The 15,479-nt window shown below is 38.2% G+C and overlaps 1 protein-coding gene across 1 annotated transcript in view; it reads left to right on the top strand.

The window, feature by feature from the left end:
* Positions 1-4,004: 4,004 nt before the first annotated feature.
* cntnap2b (contactin associated protein 2b) overlaps positions 4,005-15,479 on the top strand; it is a 64,832-nt gene continuing 53,357 nt past the window's right edge. The window contains exon 1 of the mRNA XM_044367848.1: positions 4,005-4,433. Within this exon, the coding sequence (XP_044223783.1) occupies positions 4,349-4,433 (85 nt within the window). The 5' untranslated portion in view covers positions 4,005-4,348. The remainder of the gene's footprint in view (positions 4,434-15,479) is intronic.

Here is a 15,479-nt window from a genome sequence, read left to right as displayed (position 1 = left end):
ATTTTTCTTAGTTGTTTTTTTTTTTCATGTGTGAAAGTAGCAGGTGAATTTTTTTTTTCCCTCTGTCAGGATTTGTTGTTGTAATACTCATTTCGGCCACAAGGGGCCACAAGTGCACCACTACCCCATGTTCTAAATAGGACTGAAAGCATTCATGTTTTCTTCCAGGTGAGTTTTAATAGCTCCATACCCTATAAACACAAGGTACATATATTGTGTATTAGCAAGTTATGTAACATTACTGTCACTAATCTGCCGTTAGCGTTATCTATACTGATGTTAGCTAGCTAGCGGGATAACATATTATTTATGGCTAACAGCTACAACCTGGGTTAGTCTAATAAAAACAACAGCCAAAATATGTTTTATTATTCATGTTTATTTATTGATCATACAGTGATTATGTCCTCCAAAACTATAGGGACAACTCTGACACAATACTGAAAAGCTGGAAACTCGTCATGTCCTCCTCTGATCAGGTTCAGGTATCCAATCCAATCCAATCCACTTTATTTATATAGCACGATTTTAACAAACACAAGGTTTCCAAAGTGCTGCACAGCAAGATAAAAAACACAATAAATAGCACAACAGAACACAATAAAACGATGAAGGACACAATAGGATAAAAGTAATAAAATAAGATAAAATCAAATAAAATAAGATAAAAACAAATAAAATAAAATAAGATAAAATCAAATAAAATAAGATAAAAACACATTTAAGGTACTTGGTCAACAATGGAACCTTCAGGTGTGCTTAGACCCTTGAGTTGTGCACACTGTATTTCTCCTATAGATTTTATCAAGAGAAAGAATGATTCATTCAAATGAAATGACTCTACTGCTGCAATAATTATATATCATATATCATGGCAAACAAAGGGAAGGGGAAAATCCACAACTGACAGTGAGAAGTATAATTATAATGTATGGAGAGAGTGAGCTGAAATTTGGTCTTTTTTTAATGCACTGCACATTGTACAATCCTAACTGTGTTTCACATAAAAGTATTCAAGAAGTAAGACTAACAACACATTCTTATTTTCTCTCTGAGAAACACCTTACCTACGCACAGCTGATCAGGTTTGAATTTCTCCCCAACAGTGTGTAGGTCTCATTCTGCCCTCTGTGAAACAAGACAGCATCATTCAGTCATAGTGGCTGTTAAGTATTAAATAAATAAACAAAGCTTATAAACCTTACATGGCCTTCACCTTATATGAATAATAATAATATTACAACAACAAACAATTTTTTTTTCACCTGCTACGTTCACACATGAAAAAATGATCCTGGCTCCTGGCTTTAGGCTTACCAGAACCTGTAGTGAGGACTGTGCAGGAGGCCTTGGCACCATGCACAAGGGCTGCCTACTCGTACCGGTGGGTGGTACTTTCCGCTTGGTGTGAGGCTCACCAGGTGGATCCATACTTGGGCATGGTCCAGGACATCCTGCTGTTCTTGCAGTCCCAGCTGGAGACTGCCATTACCCTTTGAGGGATGATGGCAGCAGTCAAGGAAGTTCATGTCAGCAAGTACACCTTGACTGTGGATGGCTGCTCCTTGATTTCCCTTTTCCTTAGAGGTGCCCAGAGGCGTACAGTTCACAGGACTGTACCTTCAGTCCCTCCATGGAACTTGGACTTGGTCCTTGGTGCACTTCAGCATCCCCCCTTGAGCCCCTTGGGGTTGCTGGTCTGAAATGGCTTTCCCTTAAGACAGCGTTTCTGCTGGCTATAGCCTCTGACAGGAGGATCAGCACACTCCACGTGTTGTCGGTTCATGGTGATTGCTGCAGGTTCCTGCCAGGTGGGTCAGGGATAGTCCTCCTCCCCAACCCGGCATTCCTGCCTAAGGTTCTGTCTGAGTTCCACATGTCCCAGTTGGTTGAGCTGCAGTCGCTCTCCTCTCCCGATGGAGGCCTGGAGGCTGAGCAGCTACAGCCCTTGCTATGCCCTGTCTGGGTCTTGGCGGAGTACATCCGGCACACGAAGGCAATCAGGAAGACTGATCAGCTCTATGTTTATTTCCACCCCAGTCATTTGGGCAGACCCTTGTTGAAGCCAAGGCTATCCAACTGGGTTGTGGTAGCAATTCAGCGGGCATATGCTTCCTGCCTGTCCCATCCCAGGTTTGGGCCCACTTGACTTAGGGTGGGGCTACCTCATGGGCCTTGTGGTGGGGAGTTTCTCTTGATACCATATGCGCTGCAGCCATGCGGTCAACTTGGTCCACTTTTTCCTGATTCTACCACTTGAATGTGAAGAAAATTATTTTGGGGTTACTGGTATAATGTACCTGGCGAGAAATAGAGTATAGTACCGATATATAATAGAGTAGTTGTACCGAAGCCCTTCTTTATTAAACAACTGACCATTTATCATATAATAATGACTCGTTCTTATATATAATATTACTGTTGTCCCAAATACAACATCTCTGTGGAGAAAAATAGTACTTGGAAATCAGTGCCCATGCCAAAAAAACCTGTTGATGAAAATTGGAAAGTTTAAGTGGGATTTTTTGAATACTACAGTCACAAAGCAGAATGAATTTTAGGCCACCTAAACCTTTAGGTCTGGGTATCATCAGATAATCTGTAATACATTTGTAATTCAAAAACGAAAAAACAGTTAATTTGTTATTTGTTTGGTCCCGACCAAGGTACGTTTGAACCGTTTGGTTTTTTGGTACAATTGACACAAGCAGAATCCAGAAACAGGTCGGTTTTTTGTTTTTCTAAATTTTGGGCAATAAACAAAAAACACAAATTCAGTTTGATTTCTTGTTTTCCGTTTTTATTGACAGAACAAATTACCACTCAATGTTTCGTTTTCAATGGTGGGTGGGCCTTCAGCGCCCCCTTTTCTGATTGGCCAGTGTCCTCTATCAATTATGTTTGCGCTGTACTCTTCAAAATAAAGGTTCCACTTCTTTGTCTTTAGACAGCAATGTCAACACAAAATATATAGGCAGACAGACCTTTAGCTTTTAATAATTGATGATTATAATTGAATAATAATTTATTATGCTCTTACTGAAAGGTGCTGCACATAATTTTGTTTTATAACCTACAATGACAATAAAACTGTTCTTCATTCTTCAAATGAACAGGCTGTCTTTCATTTTCAAATATTAAATTGGTGCATAAAGTAATGCAACAGCGTTTTATAGTATTACCGGTCCATGTGCCGCTGAGTGACCATAATTGTCAAATTATGCGTTATAATACATTTCGGGCCAAATCAAAAGCATTGTGAATTGCGCAGCATTTGTACTGCATTCGGCCCCGTTTTAAGGTCCTATTCACAAAAGATGCAGCTGAGTGCAATTTGCCCTTGTTTTGCGTCTGATTGAGTGAGCGCAGCGGTTTCCAGTGTTTCCGGCTTTTCTCCACATTTCAGCACACAGATTGGTTCATAATGAAAAAACTGACAATTTTGCGCCGAATGTATCAATATTACCTAATTTACATATATGCAAATGTAACAGGTGCACCATGACGCTATTGGCTTGGCAGAGCAGTTTGCGTTGCATTTCACCCTTAAGCGGCCGCAAAAGCCGCGCAATCCTTTTGTGGATTTGGCCCTATATTTATTTTGTAAATGAAAGCACTTTACTAAGTTTTCCTGAGGATGTACTGTAGACGTAAAGTCTGTTCTCAATAATGAGAAAGATCAGTGGCAAACACGTCAAAAGTAGTTGCAAAAATTATATATTTTAATTATATAAAAATTATACTGAGATAAAGTCTGAGGGTGGTGAATTCCTTCTATTCTATTTTAAAACACGTATTCAACGTGTGATTTTTTCAAACCTTTCATATAGCCTACCATTAATGTCAAACCCTGAATCTTTACACCTTTCTCTTGTGTTCCCTCAGAGAACTCTTGCTAAACCTCCTGCTCCCCTGTGCCCCTTTCTCAGTTATTGCAGCCATGTATTGTTGTGCGGGTCGGACCGTACCAAGTGTGGCAGAGACTGGGGGTGTATTGATTAGCCCTGCAGTTCAGCGGTTGGACTGCTCCTGTGTGATTACTGACCATGCCCCTGGAGCTCGACGCCCCCGCAACACAACCGCGTTCTGTTCACTCTGTTCTGCTCGGACGCTGTTGATTAAACCCCGCTTGAGAGCCGTTCGGCGGGCCGTCAAGAGAGGAGAGGGAAGATAAGACAATACGCACAGGGTCCAGCGAGCGGACAGCCATTGCTTTTTGCTTTCGTTGTTAATAAAGAAAGCACCGTCTCTGCTGTGAATCACCAAAACATCAAGAGCCAAGCGGTGGGAAAACAGCAGTGAGTCGCTCTATTGTCTCTGTGACTGTGACTGTGCGGATTGTCTGAATATGAAGATGTCTGATCTGGCCGTGTTGTTGCTGCCGGTCCTGTGTAGCATCATCAGCACCTTCAGCGCAGCATCCTCAGTATCCCGTAAGTAGGCTAACACACACACACACACACACACACACACACACACACACACACACACACACACACACACACACACACACACACAGAGACTAGCAACTGTGGCTAATTCGGTGGCTTGCTCTTGCTGGGGCCAGTGCAGCTAGGGATGTCTACTTCAGGACTCGAGGCCACAGCAGTGCTGATGATCATAATTCAGTGTTTCAGTAACGACGACACACATTTGCCTATCTTGTTTTTTTTAAAGACAGTCATCATCACCACAACATCTGTGTTACTGAAGAGCAAAACATGAACCTGAAAGAGCAACATCATTTCAAAGCAGGGATTGAATCAGTCATTGAGTGTATGTGTTTATGAAGCCTTCAGTTTAGAGATTAAACAGTTTAAGTGCACATGACTGTCTGGTTTAAATGTATGCTGCCAGGATATCAATAACACATTAATATCAGTTGTACAAATTAAAAAAATAATCTGAAAATTACATTCATAGATGTTCCACAAATGTATCCAAAAAGATCCTTTCACACTTACATTGCTGGGTAACACATTTAACCCCCCATATGAGCAGTTATAATTACACATTTAATAAATGGTTTATAACACACTGTAATTCAGCTGTAAGCAATGTTTTAATGTTTTAAGTGGTTAATGTAATTAATGTATTTGTGGGTTTTTAAACAGTTGATGCCACAATATAACTTAGATCATGCAATGTGTTCAAAAGTTACAGAACAGCTACTAAATGTACCATGATGTGAAATTGTTTTCTCAACAGTATAAAATAGTTTTAATAATATAAATCGATATATGACTACAAAGGAACAAATCCTTACAGTGTGTTATAAAGCATGTATTAATTGTTAATGCACATGTACAATAGTTGAGTTCAGGAATATGTTACCTGATAACACTATTGTCTTGTCAGGTATAAACTGTTTATATACCAGTTATGGATGCTGAGTTAGAGTTGCTGACACATATATCAATAAACACTAAAATTGTCCTCATCTCTGCATACAGCTAGCCACAGTGTGTTATGAATCATGTATTCATTGTTTACATACTGCTCATAAATGCTACTGTAAATAGGGGGTTTAAATAAATATTAGCTGTGCAACAAAATTATGTTATAGGGTCACTCTACCAATTTTACACATGAAGGCTAGCTAGTCATGGTTAATACTCAGCCTGTAAAAATCAACCATATAGTTTCTTCAGAGGTTTTGGAGGGAGCTGTCTTAATATAATAATGATATTTATTGATCCCACATAGGGAAATTAAATTGATTTATCAGGCAGAGAAGGCCTATTGAAAGATGCTCTTGAGTTGCATTATGGGAATTGTAGGATCCAAACTACTTCACAGCTCTGAATAATATAGAGGGCCTAATTCAGAGATATTAATAAGCTTTAAAATGTAACCTTTTGATAACTGCTCACTGTTCTACCAACTGTCATTTGTGCTCATCTTCTAACTGCCTGTCAGGAAACACAGTCCGCCCCTTTCAGACAGCAGATACACATATAATGTGGGTCCACTTGATGTTTCATGCAGTGTCAGTATCACCAAAACTGGCAGCGTCAGACAAGGGTCCAACCCTGGTTGAGAGGAGGAAGGGGGGTCGTTGACATGTGTTGACCCATTGAGACAGACCCCTGATGCAGTGGAGTATAACTTCTTACATATGAGGATGGTACTAGAAAGGGAAAAAAGAGAATAATTTAAGATAGAGAAATCGATGAAAAACTGTTTACCAGTAACATCTTGGATCACAGAGTGAACCTCTTTCCAAAATTTCTGGATGTGATCACATGACCAAAATAAGTGGATAAACATACCTTCATGTGTTGTACATTAATTGTTGTCGATTGTTTGTGCTTTTGGGGAACGTTTTCTGGAGGTGCATAGGTGTAAAATAAATCCTATGAAATATTTAAAATTTTGTTCATGTATAGAAATTGAAGTACACTTTGGAACAATCCCATTGCAATTGTGATCCAATCTTCAGAACTAAATGTTACCCCCAGATCACACTCCCACGACAGCTTCAGAGAATCATAAACTGGTGAATCAGAATGCAGTGGCAGAACATAAATCTCTGAAATTTTCCTTTAAGAGATTTGGCTGAGACCATGGTCCCGTTCTTCCTTAAAAGAGACTCTAGAAAGTACGGAATTTGGAGATATTTGCAAAAATCTTCATGAGGAATGTTAAAGTCAGTTCTAATTTGCTCCAAGGACTTTAAAGAGACAGAGACCAACAGGCCTGTAAGATATGATAGGCCCTTGGAGGTCCACTCCATCAGACCAATACACCTAATCTGTGCCGGAAGATCAGGATTCAATGCCAGGGGAGTTTTTTTTCTTGAATATAGATGTCACAGCACCTGCGTTCTTCTTCTGAAGACAAAACATTTATGTCCTGCTACCACTAACTGTTACAGACCCCAAACCTCACCAGAGAGAATAAAAAGATTCAGGTGTGCAATTGCAATGTCCCTTTTGTTCTATAGATGGGGCCCTTGCATTTTGCATGTCACCTCTCTCTCTATCATCCTATAGTGGCTGATGCAAAGAAAATAGGGTTTAGAAGAGACAACTGAACATAAGAGTCAGGAAACTGCCAAGAGATTAAGGATATCATGTAAGGAGTTAGAAATGATAGATGTGTTGTGATTATAAAATAATGAATGATTATAAAATAATTTTAGGAGAATGAATGATGCCCTCACTGCCCTTGTACAAGATGTAGGTTTTAAAGACAATGTCAAAAAAGTCTCAAGGATTATCTGAAATAAAATGATACATAACAAATTAACAGTTTAACATGATGTGAAGGAACGAAAGCCACCTTAGGAGAAGCAATAATAAGATATTCATCAGTAAATCTGTCAATTTTTCACATGTCTAGTAAGATTGAAGGTAAACACAGTATGACAACTCTTAGTGACCTTCAGTATCATCAGTGATGTATCACATCCTCTCTATGGTGAATATAAGTTTTGACCATCAGGACGAAGGTCCTGAGGCTCTACCATGCTCAGAGATCCTTCATATTCCAAATCTCTGTTAAACAAATCATTTTGAAATGAGAGTTGTCATATGCATTTCATTGTATTTGATTTTTGAAAGTCGTGACATTATGGGGCATTATACTGCCAGATACTATGGAGAATTATGCTGTTTGTTTAACTGTAATGTCCTTTTTATTTATTTTATTTGTCTAACAATTGCCACAGACACACAGAGAATTTCCAAAAGGAAATTGAATGAAACTAACTTAAGTAAAGACAGAGACTGAACTATGTATGAAAGTATTGGAAGACAGATATAAAATATCAAGTGATTTGAATATAAACATTGAGCTTGGTCTGTCTGTCTTGCTCTTGTCATAATTACTACCGCTGCTAGATGGCTTCTGTCATGAACGTAAATGTATGTTGTTTTGGGGCTCTTGTAGAAACTACTAATCCTGATATATTTTCTTTGGACGACAGTCTGATGTCAAAAGTTAGCATTGCATGCTGACAATGTCATTTTATATCTTACTTCTCCTGAACTTTCACTTCTAAAACTAATGAAAACTTTAGATATAAGTTGAAACGGAGTAAAACAAAATATGTAAAATCTACTAGGTAAATTATGAGAATCTATATACTATATATGACCAGGTGGAAAACAACTCTATTTTTATAGTAGACACAATTAAAATTATTGTTCTCCCACAGTTCTTTTTTCAGCCCCACCAATTGCGATTCAATGATAACTAACTTTATTTGAAATAACAAAGGAAAAAACTTAAAATATTAAATAGAATATAAAGAAAATTAGAATAGATTAGCACTTCCAGACTTCTGTAATTATTTCTATGCCACACAGATAAGCACAATAATGAAATGGACTAATGAGCTGTGAACTGGTCTCACTATCAATACCCTTACCCCAATACCCTAAGAATTTCACAATTGAAAGGGTAAAACAGATGAGTTATTATTAGAGGAGGCAGAGAGTGATTAAAAAAGAGATTCAGCCTTGGGAAGTAACACCTGTAATTGATTCAACTAGTGCAGTGCCTGTTCAAAATGTGCCTATTTGCAACAGGCCAATTTCTCAATACTAGAGAGAATTGTGCTCCTCCCCTAGACGCCTCTCATGCAAACTATTGGTAGACACTACACTTTACCGATGCTCCCTAAACACCTCACATGTAGAATATCTGGATACTACAATTTTGAGTTGAACAGACGCTGATCGGATGAACTGTAGTGTTCGTTCAAAACATGCCTGAGACATCCTGCACTATGTCTTGAACATCCATACAAAGTTCCCTCGTGTGAGGAACGGAAATAGAGCTTAACTCTCTAAAGTTTTTCAATTCATTCTCTATGGTAGTACTACAGTACTACAGGTGTAATCCCATCTCTGACCATAATGTGGGTTGCAATGGCAGACTAGCACTGTCGGTATTTCTACTCATTGAATCCATGTGCAGAAGAAGAAGCAGAGGCAATGTTGTTTATGGGGTGTTTTTATATATTTCTGAACGTGCCTGAGACATCCAGCACTAATAGTAGAGTTTAAATCTCTTAAACGTTTTCAAGTCATTAACACTATGGATGTAATCCCAACTCCAACCACAATATGGGATGCAATGGCAGAGTGGCACTGTCTGTATTTCCATTTGTTAACTTCACAGGCAGAAGAAGAAGCAAATCAACCTATCAGAGCATGTGCACTAGCACTAGCACTAGCACTAGCATGTGGTGAATTATTATTCTCATGAAGTGTAAGTGTCTTGTTATTTAAAGGACAAACCCAAAAAATATCAAATTCACTGACTATTTTTAAAAACATATTGTTCCAGCTCTGGTTTTGTGCCTGTATAAATTTCAACTTAAGGGTAACAAAGTATAAGGTTTTGTTCTTCCAACAGAACTCTCACTAGGACCTTGCACTGGTACTCTATATACTATTCCGATCTTCCCTAGCTATTTAGCTATTTCCAGGCCAAATTCTGTCTCCCATCTCTCTCATATTTCTCCCCCCTCTCCTTTTTTGATATGGACTGTCGAATAACTTTGACTTGTATTCTATTGTATAATTAGGTGCTTGCTATCCTTAGTTACTGTATGCATGTCTCTATCTTACTATATTAAAGTAGTGTCTTACCTGAGGGGGTGTTCCATCAAGCTGGCTAACGGGATAGCCTGGCTTATTTTGACAAGCCTTGCTAATTTAAGTAAGAGCTCTGATGCACTCGCAACACTCCGTGTTCGGAAACATAAAATAGAAGAACTGTGAGGGACTTTTACAAAAATACTTCAGTAAATCCCCATTTTATTCATGGTCACTTCTGTGTTGGAGTGAACCCCATTTATTTAAAAGCTTAGCATTTATGATTTAAGAAATAAAAGTGTGGCAGCGTTATTTTGAAGTTATTTATTTATTCATTCACTCATTTTGTTCAAGCTGTGAAGACAAAAAGAAAATTAAATAAAGTCCAAACCATGACCTTCTGCTGTGTTTAAATATATATAGTGGTAACTGCTTATAGTGATCACAATTACAGTGATCAGCTGCTTATATGGATCAAAATGCTTGGGACGGAATTGTTCCTATACACCATTTATGCTGTTTAAATAAGTCGCCTATTGAAATCAAGTAGTCTGCCTACAGTGTTCATTTTTGGACTTTTCATACATGACAACATATGGAAAAACATTTTAAACTACGTAAATCTATTTTTGTACTTCACTTCCATGATAAGCGGCTGCTGCTGCGTGCACACTGAAATCATGACAGAGACAGAAAGTAATTTTCTCTCAATGACAAATGTAGTCTCCTTGAAGCTTATGACAATAAAAGGGGGGAAGAAATTTAAGTAAATTTCACCACTATCATCGCCTGTTCTGTTGCCGGGGAAAATAAGGAACTTGTCATTGGCAAAAGTCAGAACCCCCGCTGCTTCAAAAATGTGCGCACACTGTGTTTGAAACAGCTGTACTGTATTTTGAAACAGTCAATAAAATTCAGTAACTTTATATTCATATAGGCTAATAAATATACAAATGTCAATTAGATGGTATTCTGTATGACAAATAAAGAAAACAAAATGTTATATATAATGTTATAATAATAATCTGCTTATAGTGATATTTGAACCGGACAGATGTGATCATTATAAGCTGTTTCCACTGTACTTATATCCTGCTCCAGTTTCTTCAATCTTCAACTGCAACTTAATTTTTAAATTTCATTGAGGCTTGTAAATGGACATCCTGTGAAAGAGAAAATGTGTCAAAGAATATGATAATGTTGGTAATGGTAAGTTGGTTCTCTTAAGTTGCCTACAACATAATTACTACCATAGAGAATGAATACAAAAAAAGTATAGAGAGTTACTATTGCTGCTGCACTGCCCAGTTTGGTTGTGTGCTACGTCCCCAGGGCCTGGGGCAGTCGCTCCCTCTGCCCCTGTGGTCGCTCTGCTTATGATCTCATCTTATCCCTTTATCCTGGAACAGCACAACTTTCAACATGAGGCTGCCTCTTAAATCCATTACACCAAAGAGAAGACTCCCCTTCACAGACCTGATGAGGATTACCTCTAACTGGGTCATAAAATACCTCCACACAAAGAAAAAAAACATGTTTTCTCTTTTTGAAAAGCAGAACAAAACAATGTTTTTCTCAGTGTCACGTTGATTTGAATAGATTTAGCTCCTTGTGAGGTTTTGGGTTCTGCTTGTTTATAGTTCAGCATCCTCAGTGGCTTCCTAGAATGTGATTAGTTCATGTTTTTGAAAGAATACTCAAATTTTCATTCACCAGTTTAATGTCATTGCAACTAATTCCATCATTGTTTTCCATCCCAGACCTTATTGAAATGTCATTTCCCTTTGTCTATTTTTGTATAGAGCACAATTTCACAGATAGCTTTTGTTCCTTTGCAGATCTTACTGGGCTTTTTCACAGATCAGCTGTTCAGTCCTTTACTGTAGGTGCTGAACAACCATTAAAAAGGGAAATACATAGTACAGTCAGACATTTCATTCTACTGATTAATGTTTCTGTTCAGCAACATGTTTTCTAGATTAAAAGCACACTTTTACCTATTATTCTGTGTCTATTACCATAGACACAAAATTAGACTGTATGACTGGATTGTGTTGTGCCAGGTGGGCATGAGGAGGTGTCTAACTTTGAACTACAATAATTTTTAAAAAATTATGTAAGGCTTAAAGTCTCACTGCAGAGAGTGGCATCAGAATTGCATCTGTAGAAACATTAAGGGGAACATTGGTAGAAACTGAAAACTTTGACCATGACTTGCCACGAGATCCTCTTTCACACAGGATCCAGATGACACATCCTCACTACTGCAACTAAACACTATCAGGACATTGAGCAATGCTATCTGCCTTGAAACAGATGATGTGATATAAAACGTTGATTAGAATATGGACTGGACTGGAGTGCACACTGGGGTTCCATTTCATGTTTATGTACGATAGTGAAATGTGATCATGTTGAAGTGTGTTTGTTCATTTGTAGTATGGTTGTCCAAAAATGCAACTTCATGCAAGTTTTCATTAGAAAAAGTAGAGGCAACCACAGTAATAGAGTTAAGGGATGATATCACCCAAAATCTGTCTTTTGATTTTCATTCTTCTTTTCTTTTTATTCACACTAGGGCTGCAACTAACCATTATTTTCATTGATTAATATAGCAATTATTTTTTGATTAATTGATCCATTGTTTTGCCTATAAGAATAGGAAAATAGTGAAAAATGCTGGTTACAATTTCTTAGTGCCCATGGTGACATCTTCAAATGTCTTGTTTTGTCTGAACAACTGTTGAAAATTCAAAGAAATTTAGTTTACTATCATGTATGCCTTGATTCACACCATATAGATTTAAAAGGTGGCTGTAAACATTTGCAGTTTGTGCCATCATGGAGTACAATGGCTGTGATGAGCTTAAATTTATGTCACGTACAATGGTTTTTAATAGTGACAAGTTTGCATGGTGGAAAATAAGAACATGAGCATAGAATAAGCAAACTTCTCGAACCATCCAACAAAATCCACTGCTCCACTTTTCAACTGTGTGCTTGGTATGTTGCAAACACTCAGTTACATATTATTTCGAATAACAAAACAAAGTCAGATTCCTAGATGTGTGCCCCAAATTCGTACAGATAGTAGGAGGGGCAATATATTTGAAATGATCAAATAACATTTTTTTTCTCAGAAAGACTGGCTATGAGTGAAGTGTTGAGGTTGTTTTGCAGGTTTATTGTCAAGCAGATAATTTCTTTCTTGTTCCTTTAAAGTGATTAGTACATCCCCGGCTTCTTGTTTTGTAATGCATATGAGGAGGCAGGCTCATTACCAGGCCCTGCACCTGTCACTCTCACACACACACACACACAGTTCCCCCCTCCCCCCCAAACTCCTCGTCATCCTCCTCTTATCAATTCTGATGAATGTGTCGAGAACAAAGGCCAACCTATACATTCACACACACACACACACACACACACAGACACATGCTTATGGTAAGAATCTATCCGATTATAAGGTTAAAAAATCAGTTAAGCTGCTAACTGATAGCACTGATCAAAAGCAAAGTAACATTCATGTTATTTGTTAATTTATTGGTTATTGAAGGGCTGTTTAGGTAATTTTAAAGACTATTTGTTATAGTATTTCACCCTTCAGCTTGTGATATGTAATGTTTTGCCAAAAATTTTAATACACCACTACATTCGTTCAAACGTATAACCTTTATGGTACAGAATTGAATCTGCTCTGTGTAAAGTAACAGACATATAAATAATAGAAATTTTATTTATATAGCACTTTTCTTAACAATGTTACGAAGTGCTTTACAAAGGAAAGTAAAACCAACAAGGCAGATAAAATAAGCAAAGAGGAACAAAGAGGTAAAGGCAGAAGTACATAGTAATAAATAGAAGATGCACAATAATAGTAATAATAGGACAATAGAATGCACAGGAATAAAATAATGATAAAAAATAAAATAAGATAACATCAATTAATAGGTGTAAAAACAGTAATTAAAACATATCAAATATTTCCAAAAGCTTTCACAAAGAAAAAAGTTTTAAGACGAGTTTTAAAAGAAACGAATGTGTCTGAGTTCAGTGGGCAAGGAGTTCCAGAGAGTGGGGGCTCTGACAGCAAAAGCTCGACCACCCTCTGTCACAAGCTGTGACCTGGGAATGACCAACAGGGCTCCATCTGCGGATCTTAAGGGTCAAGGGGGCACATACCAGTTCAGTAGTGCAGATACATAACTGGGAGCAAGGCCGTTTAATGCCTTAAAGGTAAGTAATAAAATTTTAAAATCAATACGATGGCTAACTGGGAGCCAGTGTAGGGAGGCAAGCACAGGGGTGATGTGCTCATACCTTTTTGTCCCAGTAATGAGGCGAGCAGCAGCATTTTGGACCAGCTGGAGACGGTGAAGGGAGCCCTGGCTGATACCTGAATAAAGTGCGTTGCAATAGTCGAGTCGAGAATAAATAAAAGCATGTATAGTTTTTTGAAGATCAGCAAAAGATAAAAATGACCTAATTTTAGAGATGATCTTCAACTGGTAAAAACACAACTTCACAACATTTTTGACTTGATTCTCAAAACAGAGGTTGGAGTCAAATATGACCCACAGATTCCTAGCAGCCTGTGTAATATTCATTGACAGATCGGCAAGGTTTGCTCTAAAAGAGCTTACAAAATTTGGTGGACTGAATAGAATGACCTTGGTTTTGTTGTCATTGAATTTAAGAAAATTCTGGGACATCCAGGATTTAATGTCAGAGAGGCATGATTTAAGTTTGACTAGGCTGCTAGGATCCGAGGGTTTTAATGGTAAGTATAGCTGTGTGTCATCAGCATAAAAGTGATACTGCACATCATGATTCTGAATAAGCTGGCCAAGGGGCAGCATGTATATGGAGAACAGAAGGAGCCCAAGAACTGAGCCTTGAGGGACCCCACTATTCAACTGCGCTATCATGGAGGTGGAGTTACCCAGAGCAACAGAAAAAGTTCTATTGAGGAGCTATGATTGTAATAAAGTAAGAGCCGGGCCCCTGATCCCCGCCCAGTTCTCTAGGCGATTTAGGAGGGTACTGTGGTCAACAGTATCAAATGCGGCACTTAAGTCTAAAAGAACTAAAATCAAGCAGTCACCTCTGTCTGCAGCTAAAAGTACGTCATTAGTTACTTTAACAAGGGCTGTCTCGGTACTGTGAAATACTCTAAAACCAGACTGGAAGCAGTTAAAAACACTATAACGATTCTTAAAAGAAATCAATTGAGAAGAAATTACTTTCTCCAGAACCTTAGATAAAAAAGACAGTTTGGAGATAGGCCTGTAGTTGCTTAAAGACAGAGGGTCCAAATTAGGTTTTTTAAGTAAAGGGTGGACAATGGCATGCTTAAAACTATCTGGAAAAGAACCGGAGGTCAGGGAATTATTAAAAATGTGCAAGATAACAGGACTAACTGTGGGAAATACCTCCTTGAGCAGCTTGGTGGTGATTGTAACCCATTGTACTGGGTTGAAATTGGGTAAAAGAGGCCGGATTATGATGTTGAATGGAGAGAATGTGGGAAGCAGGCTGGATTTGGGACCTGATGATCTCCACCTTGCTAATAAAATGAGTAAGGAATCTGTTAGAGAGCTGAACATCTGAATCAGGAGAAGAGGTGGAGGTGTCATGAATAACAGAGTTAATGACTGCAAAGAGAACTTTTGGATTATGATTGTTTCTGGAGATTAAGTCTGAAAAGTAAGCTGATCTGGCATCCTTTACTGCATTCTGGTAAATTGACATTAGGTTTTTGAGGGTGATATGTGTCGATTCTAACTTGATGGCCCTCCATTGTCTTCTTAGTGCCTGAGTGTGGTCATTGAGCCAGGGGAGATTATTTGTTTTTTGTGTCCTTGTTTTAAACGGTGCAATAAGATCTAAAGTGGCACATGTTGTAGAATACTGTCCCAGGAAAAAAAG

The sequence above is a fragment of the Thunnus albacares genome, chromosome 12 (genome assembly GCF_914725855.1).
Source record: "Thunnus albacares chromosome 12, fThuAlb1.1, whole genome shotgun sequence".
NCBI classification, from domain to species: domain Eukaryota; kingdom Metazoa; phylum Chordata; class Actinopteri; order Scombriformes; family Scombridae; genus Thunnus; species Thunnus albacares.
Note: the sequence above shows the minus strand (reverse complement) of the source record. Positions and strands in the feature narration are given on the sequence as shown.